The sequence below is a fragment of the Pseudorca crassidens genome, chromosome 3 (assembly GCF_039906515.1).
Source record: "Pseudorca crassidens isolate mPseCra1 chromosome 3, mPseCra1.hap1, whole genome shotgun sequence".
NCBI classification, from domain to species: Eukaryota; Metazoa; Chordata; class Mammalia; order Artiodactyla; family Delphinidae; genus Pseudorca; species Pseudorca crassidens.
In genome coordinates this window covers 117,250,593-117,270,091 of record NC_090298.1, presented here as the reverse complement: position 1 = coordinate 117,270,091, position 19,499 = coordinate 117,250,593, and the positions used below count along the sequence as shown (strand labels likewise).

The 19,499-nt window shown below is 41.1% G+C and overlaps 1 protein-coding gene across 12 annotated transcripts in view; it reads right to left on the bottom strand.

Annotated features, from left to right (window-relative positions):
- The window catches only part of ANKHD1 (ankyrin repeat and KH domain containing 1), a 123,479-nt gene extending 119,517 nt beyond the window's left edge, over positions 1–3,962 (bottom strand). For 11 of the 12 annotated variants that reach the window (XR_010942141.1, XM_067731950.1, XM_067731957.1 and 8 more), the window contains exon 1: positions 3,516–3,949. Coding sequence is in view for 11 of the 12 variants with exons in the window: in XM_067731950.1 (XP_067588051.1) it covers positions 3,516–3,809 (294 nt within the window). In the remaining variant the exon portion in view is untranslated. Of the gene's footprint in view, positions 1–3,515 lie in introns of all 12 variants that reach the window. The other variant, XM_067731956.1, reaches the window with a different exon arrangement.
- Positions 3,963–19,499: the final 15,537 nt, after the last annotated feature.

The following is a 19,499-nucleotide window of genomic DNA, read 5'->3' as shown; positions in this document are numbered from 1 at the left end:
TCAATTTCTCTCTTGTTCAGGTTATGAGCATAAGCCCTGAGATGCTATTAAAAGCAGTGACTCACCTTGTTTACCTGAACTTTGAATACAGAGTATTCATGACAAAATTGCCATCCCAGATAAGAGTGGGCCTCTAGACCAGTGATTCTCAACCAGGGGTGATTTTGCCCCACAAGACATTTGGCTTTGTCTAAGGACAGTTTTAGCTGTCACAATTGGGTGGGTTTTACTGGCATCTAGTGAGTAAACGCCAAGGATGCTGCTAAAGCACAGGAGAGCCCCTCACAACAAAGTATTATCTGGCCCCAAATGTCGATACGTTGCTGTTGAGAAACATTGCTCTATCTAGATAGTAGGTCATAAGTAACCCTAAAGGAAATCATCCATCTGCTATTAGAGAAAATCAGAATGGACCTTCTGTATGGTGTGTGCTTTTGACTCTTTAACATAATCTTCAGGAAAAAAAAAAAAAACCCTACAAAGCTTTTGCTATAATTTGCTATAAAATGTTGTACACAATTTCCATGTGCTTTTAACTAATTGTAAATATAGCACCTGTCTCAAGATAGGATATCTATCTTTTAAGTGTGTATATGAACATGTATACATATACATATAGGCCTATATAGGCCTGGAAATTTTTCTAAAAGAAAAATTTCAATACTGGTTATCTCTGAAGAGTGGGATTTGAAGGGTCAGTAGAAGTGAGAAGAACTTTTACTTTTCATCTTATATCTACTATCTACACTGTTGAACTTTTTTACCATAGGACTATATTACTTTTATAATTTTAAAAGGAAGATGTCACACACATAGACATACAGTATATGCATACATTCTTAAGACAAAAGATTAAAGATCATAAACCTCACCAAAATCCTTTCTTTAGGAATTTTATTTTCCTTTTACCTTACTTAAAAAAAAAAAAGACTACAAATCTAAAGTTAACATTTAAAAAGAGATTTTTAAAGAATTTTCAACCTGACTTCTATTCTGAAAAATGGGTACATTTCAAAATAATCCAATGCAAGTTCTGACTCTTCTATTCAAGGCCCTGGACAGCTAAGGAACATGCTCAGCATGCCTGAAGAAATACAAAACAGGTATTCACCCCAATGTTTAAAACAACAAGAACCAAATATCCCAAATGGTGACATTCCCTAAGCTAGCACAATTCTAATATAAAAAATTTACAAAAAGATCCAAGCCCCTTCTTCAAACTAAAAGGTGTTTTGACTTAGCCAGCAAGGGAAAGTACCTTGTTTTTTCTCAGCTGTAGGCTCTGATAATGAATAGAAAAGAGGTCCTTAAAGTATCTACATTTCTGTATACCAAATGTACAGAATTTCAACTAACTCTAGAGCAAATGCACTGGGCCTCCACATTTCTTACTCATTTCTCACCTAGTCCTGCCCCATTCAGGGAACAAGACAAACTTCACTCTCAAACTACAAACCAACCCATCTCTCTGAATGTCTACATTCTAAATATTTGGTTCTAAAAATCTAGGTATGATGAAAATAAAGATGCTATTATTATTCATCAAACGCCAGTTGGGTGAGTGTTTTTTGAAGAATATCATGTATGGTCTTTTCACACTGGAAATTCAAAGTTAATAATATGGGAGAAGACACTCATCTTGTCAGAGAGAAAAGAAAATCCAAGAAATTTGCTTGGGAAAAAAAGGTCATTTCACTCACAAAGGTACAGACTATATCCTACCACACATAATATACAACAGACACTAGATATTCCAGGAATTTCTTCTCCATGTCATATGGATGCGCGAACAAGCCTCACATAAATGGTTATTTCAAAAGCTCATTTACCCAGATATAACACATGAGCCCATAGAGTTAGATTCATAACTTCGGAAGCTCACTAGCACTCTACCTCTGAAGAAATTTAAGAATACTACTGAAGTAAAAACAAATGTGTGATGTTTCATTTCATCAATGACAATTATGCAAAAATGGTCCAGAAAATCAAGGACATCATCCTTCTATCACATCCAGACCAAAGCAAACCTTTTCAGTCTCTCTTAGAAGTTTCAAAGAAAAATAGACTCTAATCTTTTAGAGCCTAAAGATATTCCCACTTTATTTCTTAGGTAAAAGGTAAATGTGTTCTAGGTTCATCTCTCATCAATTTTCATTCAACGTCTAAATGAAAGCGTTCCACAAGCCCAGGAGTGGAAGTGCTCCAGAGAGTCTCTCCCTAACTGCCTACTCAAATAAAATCCTGTCCCACCTTGGCTTAGAAGTTATTTCTCTTATAGTGAAATTCAAAGATACAGATATTCAAGGAACTATCTCCTTTACAACCCACACAGTTTTTTCCAAAGCAAAATATTGGGGTTAGAATACACTAAGGTTTTAAATCTAAAGGAATTCCTGTTCAGACCAAGAATGGCAAGACTGCGCACTAAATGTATTCTACAACCCACAAATGCAGTGTCTCCTTATTCCTCTCAAATACAAAAGCCAGGATAGTTGTACATATATAGAAATCCCTGTACTTTAAGACCAACACTGGAGGTTAAAATGTCATAGGGGGTGAACCAGGCACCTTAGAACCAAAATAGAATACTCTGAGCACTTAGAACAATAGTCATCACAAGACAGTACTATAACCAAGCCAAAGTCAAGGGAAAAAAGTGCAGATATAAAATATCTCCTTTTGCTCTAGAGCCCAAAAGTTGATGCCTACCATTCTAGGTTGCCTAGACCTAAAAAGGCCCAGTATAGGAGTTAAAAGAAACTAAGGACCTGATAACAAATTTTCCTCACTGCAAAAGGTGTCCATACAGGGCCTCATCTTCTCCAAGCCTAAAAATCTCCAGAGTTCAGCTATCCAGCTGTTGCGAAGCTCAAAGATGCACTAGAACTTTCTTTTCCTGTCTAACTTCACACAAAGTTCCAGGCGCAAGACTCACGTGATTTTTCAGCGCAAAAGCAGAGAGCTCCTTAGTACTCACCTGTTTCAAACTATAGAGGGGAATTAAGACCCCTCCTTAAACACACAAGTAAGGCATAAGGCAAATAATGTCCAACCCTGCAACTCTGACGAGAGACACAGTACAGTGGCAATGCTCTTTAGGCAAGCCAGCTCTGTCTCTCTGTCTCTGTCTCACTCTCCCTCTCTCACCCTGACCCTCTGTCTCGCTCTCTCAGTACCAAGGGCAGGGACTCTGGCAAGACCCCGCCCCCCCATCTCCAAAGCGGGGTGGGCGGGAGGTGCCCGAGGAGTCCCGGTTCCCGCGCGAAGCTCAGAGACCAAAGGATTCTCTATTGTGGGTCTATGGATGGTGACGGGAAGCGGTCCGGCTCGAGCCGCGGGCTGAAGAGTAAGCCGAGGGCGCACTAGGCCCGCACCGCTGCCACTGCCGCCATGGAGCCGATCGCTGTCAGAAAACGACTCCGCCTGAGCAGCGGGAGGGTGGCCCCTGCCCTGCGCCGGCCCAGAGTGAATTCGTGCCTCAAGCTGTGTGGGAGGCGGGGGTCCCCGAGCCGTACCTCGGACACCTCGTCCTCGTCGCTACCAGAGGCACCACCTCCACCCCCGGTCCTCAGGACGGCAGCCGCCAACTTGAAATCCAGCGCCGCGGCGTCCCCTCCGCCCGCACCGCTGCCGCCGCCACCGACTCCCGGAGCCGGCCCGGCCTCCCCAAAGAGTCTCACGGTGCGGATTCCCAGTCCGACCCCTCCCGGCGGAGGCGGCTCCGAGGCCCCGGCTGGGGCGGATCGCGGAGCCACTGAGTCCAGATCCTCCTCAAAGGAGGTGCCGCCGCCTCCGCCGTCGGTCAGCATGGTTCTCACGCGAAGCCAGAGACGATGCCGAGTCACTCGCGGCCGCGGCCACCGCCGCCGCCAATCCCGGGAAACGAGAGGACCAGCAGGAGGAAGAAGCGTCTCCTTCCCCCCCCGTCCCAGCAGCGCCACTAACTTCTCACTGCCTAACCTGCTGCCTCCCGCCCCCACACTCGCCACTGGCTGCAGCTCCCCAGCGGCTGCAGCTCATTGGCCAAGGCGAGCCGTCGCTCAGACTCTTCGTCACGCGCCGCTCCCTGGCTCGCAGCCCCCAAGCTGCGTTGACCCGCGCAGGCCTAGGCGGTTGCGAACACCCGCCTACTATTCCCCACGTGCCGACTTCCGGTCTTTTTCTATGTCTATTGGCCAGTCTCGCTGGCTATCGCGTCACGACCTTAAAGTGGATTAGTTGGCCTTGTGGTCAGTCATAGTGACCCCTGACAATGGAAAACTTCATTGGCGACAGAAAGTGTCGGTCACTTTGTCACAGGACGTCGCGTGGTACAATTGGCCGGTAAGTGTACCATTCATCCCGCCCCCATCTGAGGTGACGGGAAAGGGTTGGGGAATTTCCACTCTTGATTAAAATGACGGCCGAGGTGACGACCTGCAAGAATTGGTGAGATTTGGAGTGAATTCACCCAGCGCTTAGTGAGGCTCTTACGTCAGTGGTGCAAGAGGCGCGGAGGTAACGCAGTCCCCACCTGTCGCTCTCTGCCAGGCGCGGAGAGTTGCTGCACGCGGATTGGAGGGAAGAAGCTGTCAGTCTCAGGTAGGCTCCACCTTCCTGCCCGTCCCTGGTTGGAGGAGCGGCGCGTCAGTCACTAGAGAGGTCACCGCCTCTGGGACTGGGGAGGCTGTATAACCTCTGCTTCTGGCTCTTTGGGCGGGAGTAGGGGGCTGGGAGAGACGGCGGAGCGGGGTCGTTACGGCTGAGTGCCTCCCGCCTTTCCGAGAGGAGCCTAGCCCCAGGAGCTGAGGGAACCAGAGAGCTGCTGAGGATGACCGCCCGGAGGCGATTCGGCCAGCCCGCGTGCCAGGACGTGGCTGGGCGCGGCAGTTCTACAACCTGCGGGCGGGGTCGCCCCTCGGGGCCGCGTTCTCTTGCCTGTGGAAGGCGGCGGGCCTGAGGGCTGGACAGCGCCATGCCTCAGTACCGGGAACTGTCCCACGAAGGAGGGTGGGAAGGCCGTGGACAGCGCGCGGAATCACACCGCGGGGCTGAATGCAGTGGTTAAGAGTGCGTGATCTGGAGGAATTTCGAGTTCTGGTGCCGCCACTTACTTACTGTGTGACCTCCGGGCGTTAGTTGTTTAGTCTCTGTGACTTTCAGTTCGTCCGTCTGTAAAATGGGGCTAATATTAATACCTCCCTCATTGAGTTGTTGTTATGAATAAATTGGTAATAACGTCAGGCGCTTAACAAAGTGCCAAACTTACAGCAAAGACTAACTTTTTTTAGTTACTTTTCCTTCAGGAGTCCTCCACCTGCCCCCTGGCTCCTGCCAGCCACACTAATTGTCTCTGTGATGCAAAACAAGGCTAGCTAAGGGGGTCTTCCCCCCTCAGAGGAGATCTCTGTACCTCTGTTAGCTCTATCTCTCTATCGCCTTTGTCAATAAAGAGGGCTTTAAAAGAACTAATGCTCTAACTAATCCTGTGATCAAAGATCGCAAGAAAGGCATTTGGGGAAGTTTGTATGGCAAATGTTCTTTGACCCTGAGAATGTCCATACGAGTTTAGCCAAGAGAGAGATTGGCTAAAAGCAAAAGCTTTGGCATTGTCTACTCTCTTGCAACTTTAACAAAGGGCCTTGTATATCTTGGTTGTGTAATTTTTAATATTTCACCTCCCTTGAACTGGAATCTGAAAATTCTACAAAAAATGATTTTTAAAATGACTTTAAAATCGATTCTGCCAAACATTTATTTAAAGAGCAATTCGAAGATTGTGAACATTTCTTTGGCTTGGTAAATGCCCATTTTGGCATTTCACATGTCAAAAAGAGACAGTTTTCTATGAGCAGAACATTTTAGGTAAATGTTCTTTCTAGATAATACATTGTAGAAAATGTGGGGAAAGTACCTTTTCTAGAAAACTATTTTGATGTAAATGCCATGTACACTGGCTTTAGTTAGAATTTGTGGAACTTAATTAGCTCATATCTTCAGTAGGCATGTGTGACTAGGTCACAACTCAAACTAATAGCGCCAACAAAAGAAACCCAGCACTGCCCAACCCACTTCAGAGCTGGATTATCCAGAATTGGTATGGCTACATCCTTAGGCAAAAACAGGTATTGACTGGTGCAACAAAGGAACTGCTTGTCATTTCTACCACTATCACAAAAACAATTTCTGATGCAGCTGCCTGAACAAACTCCTTAAATTCATTACATGAATCTCAAGGACGGAGAAAGGAAATCTGGATATATACATTTCCCCCAGTATATTTGAGAGAGAAAAATACACTCTCTACTCAGTCCCTAGCAACCAACCCTGAGTATAACTGTGAGTATAATGATCAAGCAGTGATCTTTGTTTCACCAGGACCTTTACCTAAGACACTTGTTTTCAGTAGTTTGACAGTCAGTATTGGAGTTAGGAACTCTCAATCTCCTAGATTTTGGTAACTGCTATATAGATTGTATATTAAATATTGTATATTAGTATATTGTATATTAATACAATATATTAATATTTATTATATTAATGTGTATATTGTATATTAAATTTAATATTTCCATATATACCACATTCATGTGGTTTTACAAATGTGAAAACTAATTGAAAACTAATTGAGAAATCATATCAGGTAATACATTTGATGAATATATAAAGTCATACTCAATGTATTCAGTGTAAAATATCAATAAGTACTAATGTGATTTAGTGGGTAACCTTGGTTTTGATATATATTAAGATGGTATTTACTACTGAAAGAAAAGTAATACACTGATTTTTCAAAGGCTGAATAAGTAGTGGAGCACAAAATCCCTCTTAAAAGTATATTTGTTGGAAATTAACATTAGAATAAAATGTTTTCCCACAGAAAACCAGTGGGAATATTTATTAGGGTCTAATTTAACATGTTTCAAAGCACTCTCTTCCTTTTGATCATCTTTCAGACAGGGAAGGAAAAAGGGAAACTGTATAGTCCAAGGATTTTTTTAACTTTGAGGTAATAAAAGCCTTTATTCCTCATAAGAAATATGAGATTGACAACTAAATTGTAGATACAGGGACTTTAGCTACATGTAGTTCTTTTACATGCAACCTGCATTTTCTCAAGACATTTAATTTCTGCATGTCAGTCCATCTCAGTTCAGCCCATGTATATAAGGAAAGAAGGATAAGTAAACCAACAAATTTGTTGCACTTGGTTGTTATGTCATTTAACCTTTATAATAACCCTATCAAGATTTCACCCAGGGCTTCCCTGGTGGCTCAGTGGTTGAGAGTCCGCCTGCCGTTGGAGGGGACGCAGGTTCGTGCCCCGGTCCGCGAAGATCCCACATGCCGCGGAGCGGCTGGGCCCGTGAGCCATGGCCCCTGAGCCTGCAAGTCCGGAGGCTGTGCTTCGCAACGGGAGAGACCACAACAGTAAGAGGCCCGCATACCAAAAAAAAAAGAAAGAAAAAAAAAAGAATTCACCCATTTTACAGATAAGGAAATTGAAACTCCAAAAAGGTTATATAACTTGCCCAAACATATAAGACCAGTATGTTAAAAGGCTAGGATTTGAATTTATTTCTGCCTGATCCCAAAACCCATGCTCTTCCCACTGTATCACTTTGATTCCATGGTACCCTCAAAGGTAGAGGAATTTCATCAATCAGGTAAACTGATATAATACTTCAACAATTATATCTTTATAAACCTGCTAATTAGGACTCTAGGTAAATTATCCCTGACTGCTACCAAATTTGATCTCTCTCTCTTTTGTAACAGTTGGAAACATTTAATTTAAAACTTATCTCCTGGTTTCTCCAACTATATTGTTAGTTTCTTAGACCATATAATTTCACATTAAAAAATCTGAATAGTTAATATATTAACATGGTTCACATTTCAAAAAGAATTTTAAAAATACGATGAAAGTAGTCCTTTTACTTTGTCCACTAAACACCCAGATCCCCTCATAAGCAAACCATGTTATCAGGTTTCTAAGTCTCCTTCTAGGAATGTTTATACATATATAAGCAATTTCGTACCTGTCTACTTTTTTAACACAAATGGCAGCATACTGTACACACTTCTGTATCTTGCTTTTTTCACCTAGTATATTGTAGAGATATTCCATGTCAGTATGTAAAGAGCTCTGTAATTCTTGTTTACTGCTTCATAGTATTCTGTTAACCAGGCATACTATAATTTATCTATCCAGTACTATAAACTGGATAGGAAACTATTGTTTCCTATAATAAACCTACTCTCTATCCTCCAGGAAGTTCTGGGCACAACTTAGTTCAATTGAAAAATAAAATTGCAACCAGGCTGAAGGCTACCACTTATTTGAGCTATACTTGAATATACCTGCAAGATGTAGGAAGTGGGCATGTTTTAAAAAACAAGGAGCTATGCCTGCAGCTGGATTACCCCACCACATAGCCTAAGAAAATTATACCAAATTATTCAGAAAATTTACTGAGCCTACCTGAAAATGGGAAAAGTGTATATATATATATATATATATATATATATATATAACTTCTAAAACTAACAAGTATATAAATACCTCTTGTAGTAGAATCACTCAGGTTCTCAGCAATGGAGAGAGGAGAGAACAATTAATGCCCATATTCATTTTCTTCCTTGGGGTTCTATCAGGATTCCTTAATCCTTGAATTGTTTAACAGAGGACAGCATGTCAAGGAGAATATGCAATAGGGTTGAGAGGAAGTAGTAGGATTTGGTGGGAGGGTCTCTGAGTTGAGAATCAGAAATACCAAATCTACTTCAAGTGACTAGTATACTTCTGGGCGTGATGCTGTGCTCCTTGACCAAGAAAGTTTGTGTGTCCAGTTGACCTTTTGATGTACACTTTAAAGGTACATAACTTAAGAGACATTCCATACCACAAAACATAGTCATCACTTTAAATCAAATATCATACATGTATGGAAAAAGTATGGTAGGTTACATGTAAAACCAAGATGTTAATAGTAATTATCTTTGGGGTAATAGATTTGTACAGAGATTTATAAAATTCTTTTTTGAATATTTATTTTCTAGGCTTTTCTTTTTTACTTTTCCACAGTGAACATATACTTTTTGTGTAATAAAAGTTTTTTCAAATATTTCAAATTAGTTTTGCAATTTTTTCACATGTACATTCAACCAACATTTATTTAATTCCTGTTGTGTGAATGGCACTTTGCCAAGTCTTTAGAGAAAACATAAAAGAAGCAGAAGATAATGTACTTCTTTTCAGTTACACTGATGCATATACTTATTGACTGATGATTAGGTAGATAAAATGCACGTGGGGATAATAGAGAACAGTCTTAAACAACAGAAAGACAAATTCAAGACACTATAATAAACTATTTTGCAGTATTGAGTAGGTAGAAAGTAATAGAGAAATCAAAATAGAGTAAGTTTATTTAGGAAAAAGCTTTTTTTTTACATCTTTATTGGAGTATAATTGCTTTACAATGGTGTGTTAGTTTCTGCTTTATAACAAAGTGAATCAGTTATACATATGTTCCCATATTTCTTTCCTCTTGCGTCTCCCTCCCTCCCACCCTCCCTATCCCACCCCTCCAGGCGGTCACAGAGCACCGAGCTGATCTCCCTGTACTATGCGGCTGCTTCCCACTAGCTATCTACCTTATGTTTGGTAGTGTATATATGTCCATGCCTCTCTCTCGCTTTGTCACAGCTTACCCTTCCCCCTTCCCATATCCTCAAGTCCATTCTCTAGTAGGTCTGTTAGGAAAAAACTTTGATTATTATCATTTTGAACTAGGAACTAACTGAGGGAAATAGAAGAGGTAAAGCCTTCCAAATGGAAAGGAATGGTTAAAAGAATAACTTGGTCAGTGCAGAGAAATCAGAAAGAGGATTAAAGAGAAATTTGGTTAAAGAAATGTTGAATGCTGGACTGAGGGCTTTAAATTTCGGTTCGTAGTTACTGAAAAGCAAAGTTACCAAGATAAAAATTGTCAAAGGGAGATTACAACTTTTTGCTTTGTTTTGTTTGGGCTGCATTGTATGAGTTGGGATATGGAACAAGGAGGTACTGGAGTCTAGGAAACAAGCAGTCTTGCTGTTGTGCTTAGGCCAGGTGTGAGGTAATGAAAGCCTGAGTCAGGGGAGTGGCTATCAAAATGAGAGAATGGAACTGTCAGCAAGCATAAGAATCAGCATGACTTGATGCCTGATGAAATGTGGGGAACAGTAGAGTTAGGAACAAAAGTTACTCTAGAGAAATCAATACAAACTTTCTGAAGGGAAATGTGGTATTATGTATCAAGATCCTTTCTTTAAATTTTTATTTCCTCCTATTAGAATGGCTAAAATCCAGCAAACTGACAGTACCAATTGCTGGTGAGGATGCAAAACAACAGCAGCTCTCATTCATTGCTGATGAGAATGCAAAATGGTACAGCCATTCTGGAAAAGAGTTTGGAAGGTTCTTACTATGCTAAACATGGTCTTACCATACAATGCACAATTGCACTTCTAAATATTTACCCATTGATTTGAAAACTTATATCCACATAAAATCCTGCATGGGGAAGTTTATAGCAGCTTTCTTCATAATCATTGCTTCTGGAAGCAACCATGGTGTCCTTCAATAAATGAATGGGTAAACAAAGTGTGGTACAGCCATACAATGGAATACTATAAAAAGGAATGAGCTGTCAAACCATGCACAGACAAAGATGAATTTTAAATGCATATTGTGAAGTGAAAGAAGCCAGTTTGAAAAGGCCACATATTGTATGATTCTATTTATATGACATTCTGGAAAAGGCAAAACTATGGAGATAGTAAACAGATCAATGTGCCAGGGGTTGAGGTGGGGGAAGAGTTGAATAGGTGAAGCACAGAGGATTTTTTGGGGTGGTAAAGTTCTGTATGATATTGTATTCTGTATGATACTGTAATAGTACATACATGACACTATTCATTCGTCAAACCTATAGAACTTTACAGTACAAAGAGTGAAATTTAACGTATGAAAAAAATTTTTTTAAATCATTTAGTAGTCCAGAGGATCCCAGAATGGAATGCAGACTATGGCAAAAGAATCTAATTGTATCACAAATGTGCAAAACAGGACTTCCCTGGTGGCACATTGGTTAAGAATCTGCCTGCCAATGCAGGGGACACAGGTTCAAGCCCTGGTCCGAGATCCCACATGCCGTGGAGCAACTAAGCCCATGCACCACAACTACTGAGCCTGAGCTCTAGAGCCTGCAAGCCACAACTACTGAGCCCAAGTGCCACAACTACTGAAGCCTGCGCGCCTAGAGCCCATGCTCCACAACAAGAGAAGCTACCACAATGAGAAGACCACGCACCGCAACGAAGAGTAGCCCCCGCTTGCCGCAACTAGAGAAAGCCCGTGCGCAGCAATGAAGACCCAATGCAGCCAAAAATAAATAAATAAATAAGTTTATTTTTTTAAAAAAATGTGTGAAACAACCTCACTGAAGGAAGTGAAGGAAAAATATACTGACCTACATAACTTTGGAAATGAGTGGTGGCTCTAAGACTAAAGACAAAAGGAACAGCACATAAGCGCTGTACTATGCTTGATCAAGTTGTTTCCCATGGAGATTATGCATTAATTAAACAGTTCTGAAACCACTATGTATGTGTACTGGAACTGAACAATTATGTAAATGGATGACAGATTGTGGGAGCCTACTTTCTCACTGTTAGAGTGGGAGACTACAGATGAGCAAGGGGAATAGGCTAGAATGATCTGTGTGGTGATGGGTTAGAGCTGGAAACATGAGTATGAACTCATATTTAGTTTACTATAGTTACAAGTGAATATATGTAGAAATATGTATAGGTATGTATATTACACAAGTTAGTATACACATATTTTTTTTTGCTCTGTCAGCTAGAAATGACATTCTAGTAGCAACATGCACACCTTATACTCCTGGTTTTTAATATCGTTCTTCAATAAAAGGAACCATGGCTGCTTAGAGAAATGACTGATTCTAGGACTGGGGCAGTAAATATATTGTACAAGGTGAGCCTGGATCATCTTATAGTGCCAGAAAGTAAGAAAGTACTAAACATACACACATACACAGAATAATGAGGGTATCTCAGAGAGATACAGGAGCTAACTGAAAGAGCTCCCAATGGCCAAAGCTGGGACAATTTGAGCAAATAATTAGTATTGGATTATAATCTGAAGTATAAAATAAATATCCACGAGTTCATATGTATATAAGTAAATGATTGAATAAATAAATGAATGGAGAGAATAGATAAGTCTTCCATGCACAAGAATTCCAAATTTATGTAGATACTTTGCCCTCAAGGAGGTGAAGCATAACTCCCTTTTCCTTAAGTGTAGGTTGTGCTTAGTGACATCCTTCCAAAGAGTACAGTATGGAAAAGGGAGGGGGAAGGGTAACTTTATAGTGGAGAAACCTGACAAACACTACCTCAGACAGGTGTCAAGATTAACATCAACAGTGATAAATCATGTTAATAGTATGTATCCTTGATATGTGCAAGCAGTATGAGAACTGTCATAGTCAAGAGGAGCCTAAGGAGACATGATGACTAAATGTAATATGATATCCTGAATGGGATTCTGGAACAGGAAAAGGACATGAGGTAAACATGAAGGAAATCTGAATGAAGTATGGACCTTAGTTAATAATAATGTATCAATTAGCTAATAATAATGTATCAGTGTTGGCTCATTAATTGTGACAAATGTACCATACTAATGTTAAGATGTTAGTTACAGAGGAAACTGGGGATGGGCTATTTAGGAACTCTGTACTATCTTTGCAACTTTTCTTTAAATCTAAAACTATTCCAAAATTTAAAGTTTTTATTTTAATTAAGTTATTTTATTTTTATTCTTACATTTATTTATTTTATTTTTATTGTTCCAGTTTTATTGAGATATAATTGACATAATTATTGACACTAATTGTATTAGTTTAAGGTATACAACATAATGATTTGATACATGTATATATTGCAAAATGATTAACCACAGTAAATTTAGTTAACATATGTCACCTCAGTTAGTTTTTTTTATTGTGATGAGAACTTTTAAAATCTACTCTTATAAAAGTTCATTTTAAAAAATGTTTATTTCTTGGACTTCTAAGAATTTACCTTTAAGAGTTATTTAGACATGGCACAAAATATCATATAGTAAAAAAAAAAAAAAAAATCAATACAACCTAAATATCTAACAGGAATTAATTGATGTTAACTCGATTTTGGTATACAATTTGGTTCTATAGTTATTAAAAATGAAGTTCACATTATATTAAATAAAAGATAAAATTATAAAACAAAGCATATATAGTATTCCCAATACACTAGAATGGATAGAATATTCCCAAACATCAAAATGACATACACCAGACAGAGAGATTATCTGTGGATGGTGGGATAATGGGTGTTTTTATTTATTTTATTTATTTATGTTTTCAATTTTTCTATACATAGTATAGTACTCTGGTGATCAGGAAAATAAATTTAATATAGTTTGTAAGAAAAAATCACTTTATGTATAAAATCAGGGAACTGATCAAATGGGATATTTATTGGCAGTGTTAGAAAAATTAAGCAGGAGCAATTATTTTTCAGATAAAGAAGATGATGATGACTTCACCCTATGTGTTTGGTTTCAAACAGCAATGGGGGGAACTTAGCCAATATAGAACATTACATGGTAAGTCCGCAAGAAACCCTCAAGAGAAACATACTGAACAGAAACAGATAAAGAGGGACTTCCCTGGTGGTCCAGTGGTTGGGACTCCATACTCCCAGTGCAGGAGGCCCGAGTTCAATCCCTGGTCGCCGAACTTAGATCCCACATACCGCAACTACGCCTGTGTGCCCCAACTACTGAGCCCGCGTGCTCTAGAGCCCATGCGCTGCAAGGACGAACCAGCACAGCCAAAAATAAATACATAAGTAAATAAAATTTTAAAAAAGGAACAAATGTTTTTACTGTAACTGGAAACAAATTTTTAAAAGATGTCAAGTTGTAGCTTTGCTTTCCACAAAAAGAAACATCTCTATGCAGAAAGGTCATGTGGTTAGCAATGAAGGTGAAGTCACTTTCCCCCCAGGTGAATCCTTGGTGAATATATTTTGGGTATTGCCTCCACTGAAAGATGCATACTGAAAATATGAGTACTAGCAGCAATTCTATGAGCTTCCCGCCATCCCTCAGTACTAATTAAAAGGGAAGGTCAAGAATCACACTGAGGAATAAGTACCAGCAAGTATATAAGGGTTCAGCCCAGATGCACTGGTCACAGTTGCATGAGCACTTTGACAAGAAGAGGGTTCGAAGAGCCTGCAATCAGGCTCTCCCTTGGAGAAACACAGAACCCTATCATGTGCATCGCAATGAAGCCCCCACCTATCCCATTCCACACTTGGGAAACCTGAGGCTAACCACTCCAAACATCCTCTTGTGCCCTACGACTTGGGCAGCCACACCCATCTTTTGTAGAAGCTCTTCTTTACTGGTACCACGGCATTCTGCCATAGACTTTAGAAGGTCCCACGGCTGGAATGGAATCTCATGGTTTGGAAACTGATGGGAGAACAGTTAAATAGTAAACCCCACAGCAAGAATCAGCTTATCTTTCAGGTCATGGTGGTCTGGCACGTAGTAAATCACTTTTGAATCAGAAGGGCTCTTAAGGAGTCCTTTAGTCTTTTTAATAAACACTCCTGGGTCTTCCCTGGTGGCGCAGTGGTTAAGAATCCGCCTGCCAATGCAGCGAACACGGGTTCGAGCCGCGGTCCACATGCCGCGGAACAACAAAGCCTGTGCGTCACAGCTACTGAGCCTGCACTCTAGAGCCCGTGAGCAACAACTACTGAGCCTGCGTGCTGCAACTACTGAAGCCCACGTGCCTAGAGCCTGTGCTTCACGACAAGAGAAGACTGCAATGAGAAGCCCGCGCACCGCAATCAAGAGTAGCCCCTGCTCGCCGCAACTAGAGAAAGCCCGCGCGCAGCAACGAAGACCCAGTGCAGCCAAAACTAAATAAATTTATAAAAAACTAAACATCCCTCCTTTTAATAAAGGAGGAACTGGAGGAATGGGCATTAGGGTCAATACCTTGCTGGAAAATCTCTGAGGTTCCTCTATGACCCTGTCTATCTAACCCTCCGATGTTTCCTGTAAGAATCAGAAGTACATCATTGTTTACCAAAGTCAGGAGCGAACAAGCCCAGGATTCCAGCTCGGGGAGGAATTTTGGCTTATACGTGAGAACTGAGTCATTCTGAAGGCTGATCTTGGAGACTCTAGTGGAGTGTTTGAACTCAATTCAGTTTACCACACCCCTTGCTCATCAAGGCAGGCTCATAAATCAGGAGACACAGCATGGCATTTACCTTCAGGTCAGGTAACAGTGCCACCTCCCAGATGTTCTGCCCCAAAGAAGTGGCATGGTGTCTACTATGGCCCCGAAAGTATACCCATAGATAGTCTAGTTGAGACATGAGTCTGGTACAAGTTCACAGAAGCTGTAAGGAAAATTGTGGTCAGGACTCTACCTTGAAACTTCTCACCTAGAGGGCCTTCTTAAATCCTGGCATTGGCACCACTGGTGACAAGGAAGAAAAAAACAGCCAGGGTTGGACTTTTCCAGCAGAGATCTAGTGGATGCAAAAGGTTTGTCAGTTGAAGAAGATTCCTTCACCAATACAAGAATTATGTAGGACAAATGTCTGAGAAATGGGCAAACCTGTCAGTGGCCTCTGGTGTTTAGCTAAAGCCCTAGACTGTCCCAATGCCTCTGCCCATAAGCTGGCAGCTTTTTTATCTGAGACTGAGCTGTAATAGAGAGTCTTAAGAAAGCAGCAATATTGCTCTATCTACTAGAGATTTTAGAGGAATACTAGGATTCCTGGAGAGTGACCAAAGGATTCAGAAATATTAAAAAACCCAAGAGCAATGGTGAGACCACTATTCAGTCCCTGATCATCTCCTGCCCAGCAGTTACACTAAACAAGTCCCATGTTGCTCTCTCATATACCTTTAGCAGGAGTGAAAATTGATACAGTCTTTAGGGAAATCAGTTTGGAGGTGCCTTCAAATTTAAAAAAAAATTTTTTAAAGAATAAATTTATTCTATTTTATTTATTTATTTATTTTTGGCTGCGTTGGGTCTTCGTTGCTTCACACAGGCTTTTTCTCTGGTTGCCGCGAGCAGGGGCTACTCTTCGTTGCGGTGCACGGGCTTCTCATTGTGATGGCTTCTCTTGTTGCAGAGCACGGGTTCTAGGAGCGCAGGCTTCAGTAGTTGTATGGCATGCGGGCTTAGTTGCTCCACAGCATGTGGGATCTTCCCGGACCAGGGCTTGAACCTGTGTCCCCTGCATTGGCAGGCGGATTCTTAACCACTGTGCCACCAGGGAAGCCCAGCCTTCAAATTTTTAAATGTGCATACCCTTTGATTAGCAAATCCACTTCCAATTCTGGGGGAATAGTGCCCAGAGACACTCACACATGAGCTCAAAAATATTTGTACAAGGAAATTCATTGAAACCTTGCTTGTCCATCAATAAGAAAGTGGCTAAGTTGCAGTACAGCTATAAAACGACCTGGTATACACTTGTTAAAAAGAATGAATGAAAACTCCAAGTAAAATGTTCATGGTAAACTGCTGAGCAAAAAAATATATGCAATTATTTCTGCTTTTGAGTAAAAATATTTTATTCGTACACTTATTGTTTGAATTTGTTTACAATGATCATATAACACTTTTGCAATAATAGATTTCCAAAAGCACCCGCCATTATTACCTTTAAACTAAGAAGTTGGTAGATGATTTTTTTAAATTTTAAAATAGCTCTATTGTTGTAATGTTACTTGTCCAATAAATTAAAATTGGGAGGAAAAAGCAAATTCATTAAAATTTAGAATGTACTTTTTTTTTTGCGGTACGCGGGCCTCTCACTGCTGTGGCCTCTCCCGTTGCAGAGCACAGGCTCCGGACTCACAGGCTCAGCAGCCATGGCTCACGGGCCCAGCCGCTCCGTGGCATGTGGGATCTTCCCAGACCAGGGCACGAACCCGCGTCCCCTGCATCAGCAGGCGGACTATCAACCACTGTGCCACCAGCGAAGCCCTAGAATGTACTTTTTAAGGTCAGATATAGAGAATTATATTTAACTCAGAGAAATGTGAACTTAGGGGAGAACTATTTTACATATATTTTAATATACACGCACATACACACACATATATTGCCACAGTTCTCATAGTATGGTTTATAGACTCCTGGAGGCCCCAAGGCCTTTTCAGGGCTGTGGAATCAAAACTGTTTTCATTATAATTCTAAGATACAATTCTTCACTGTGTTGACTTTTTGATAGTATGAAAGCAATGGTGGGTAGAGATTTCCCTGGTGGTCCAGTGCTTAAAACTCCATGCTCCCAATGCAGGGGGACCAGGTTTCATCCCTGGTCAGGGAACTAGATCCCACATGCTGCAACTAAGACCCGGGGCAGCAAAATAAATATTAAAAAAAAAAAAAAAGCAATGGTGGGTAAAAATTGCTGGTGCCTCAGCACGATTCAAGGCAATGGTATCAAACTGTACTAGTAGTTAATGTAGTCTTCTCCACTCAGCACGCAAAGGGGAAAAAAAGCCAAATTTAATACGAATATCCTTAATGGAGCAGGTAAAATTAATTTTATTAAAACTCAACCCTTGGGACTTCCATGGTGGTCCAGTGGTTAACACACCACGTTCTAAATGCAGGGGGCCCAGGTTCAATCTCTGGTCAGAGAACTAGATCCCACGTGCATGCCACAACTAAGAGCCCGCATGCCGCAGCTGAAGGATCCTGCGTGCCACAACTTAAGGATCCTGCATGGCTCAACGAAGATCCTGCACACAGCAGCGAAGATCCGTGTGCCACAACTAAGACCCAGTGCAGCCAAATAAATAAATAAATATTAAAAACAGAAAACAAAACTCAACACTTGAGTACATATATTTTAAATATTCTATGTGAGGAAATGGGAAGTATACATAAAGCACTTCTGCTATACATTGCTTGCCTCAAGAACATGATTGTCTCAAGGAAAAAGACTTAGGCAGCAAAGCTGAACTTTCCAGTTGCAAAGCTGAACTAACCACTTTTTCATGGAATACCATTTTTACATGAAAAGTGTGACTGACAGATAAGTTTTGGCAATTCAGACTTGTGTATTTGGCAGACATTTTCTGGAGCCTGCCATCTGAAGGGAAACAGCTGACAGTATTTGTTTCCAGTTATAAAATTCAGGCTTTGGGGCAAAAATGAGGATTTTGCAAAATTGTACCCACTACCATTGGTTTACAGTTTCCCAAAACTTAAAAGACTTTTCTGAAGAGATAGTGATAATACTTTTTAAAATATTTATTTATTTATTTGGCTGCGTCGGGTCTTAGTTACCGCATGTGGGACCTTCGTTGCCGCGTGCAGGATCTTTTAGTTGCAGCATGCGAACTCTTAGTTGCGGCATGCAGGATCTAATTCCCTGACCGGGGATAGAACTCGGGCCCCCTGCATTGGGAGTGTGGAGTCTTAACCACTGGACCACCAGGGAAGTCCTGAGATAGTGATAATATTAACAAATGTGGTTTTCGATATTATATAATTAAATGTGTCAGTATTTGCAAGACCTACATAACTCAGTGGACCAATATTTCCCAAATGACCAATGGCTGATGTTACAAACCCATATATGAGTAAAACAACCATCCAAAGATAGACCAATGAATTTTAATGTAACAGAATATGAAAAGTTTATAGTTATGTTTTCAACCTTTACAAAATTAACAGTCGTTTAATTTTGGTGTGGTATTAAAGGGAGTAACCACAATTATCTGGAAAAGCCATTAAAATATTTTTCCCTTTTCCAACTACATATCTGTGTGAGTCCAGATTTGGTTCATGTTATTCAACCAAAATACTATATTGCAGTTGACTGAATGTGGAAGCAGATAGGAGAATCCATCCATCTTTTATTAAGCCAGACATTAAAAATTCCACCCTTGGGGCTTCCCTGGTGGCGCAGTGGTTGAGAGTCCACCTGCCGATGCAGGGGACACGGGTTCATGCCCCGGTCCGGGAAGATCCCACATGCCACGGAGCGGCTGGGCCAGTGAGCCATGGCCGCTGAGCCTGCGCATCCGGAGCCTGTGCTCCGCAACAGGAGAGGCCACAACAGTGAGAGGCCCGCGTACCGCAAAAAAAAAAAAAAAAAAACTTCCACTCTTCTCATTAAATTATTTTTGTTTTGAAAGATCATGGACTTGCCTGGTGGCACAGTGGTTAAGAATCCTCCTGCCAATGCAGGGGACATGGGTTCGAGCCCTGGTTTGGGAGGATCCCACGTGCTGCGGAGCAACTAAGCCCATGTGCCACAACTACTGAGACTGTGCTCTAGAGCCTGCGAGCCACAATTACTGAGCCCACAAGCCACAACTACTGAGTCTGTGAGCC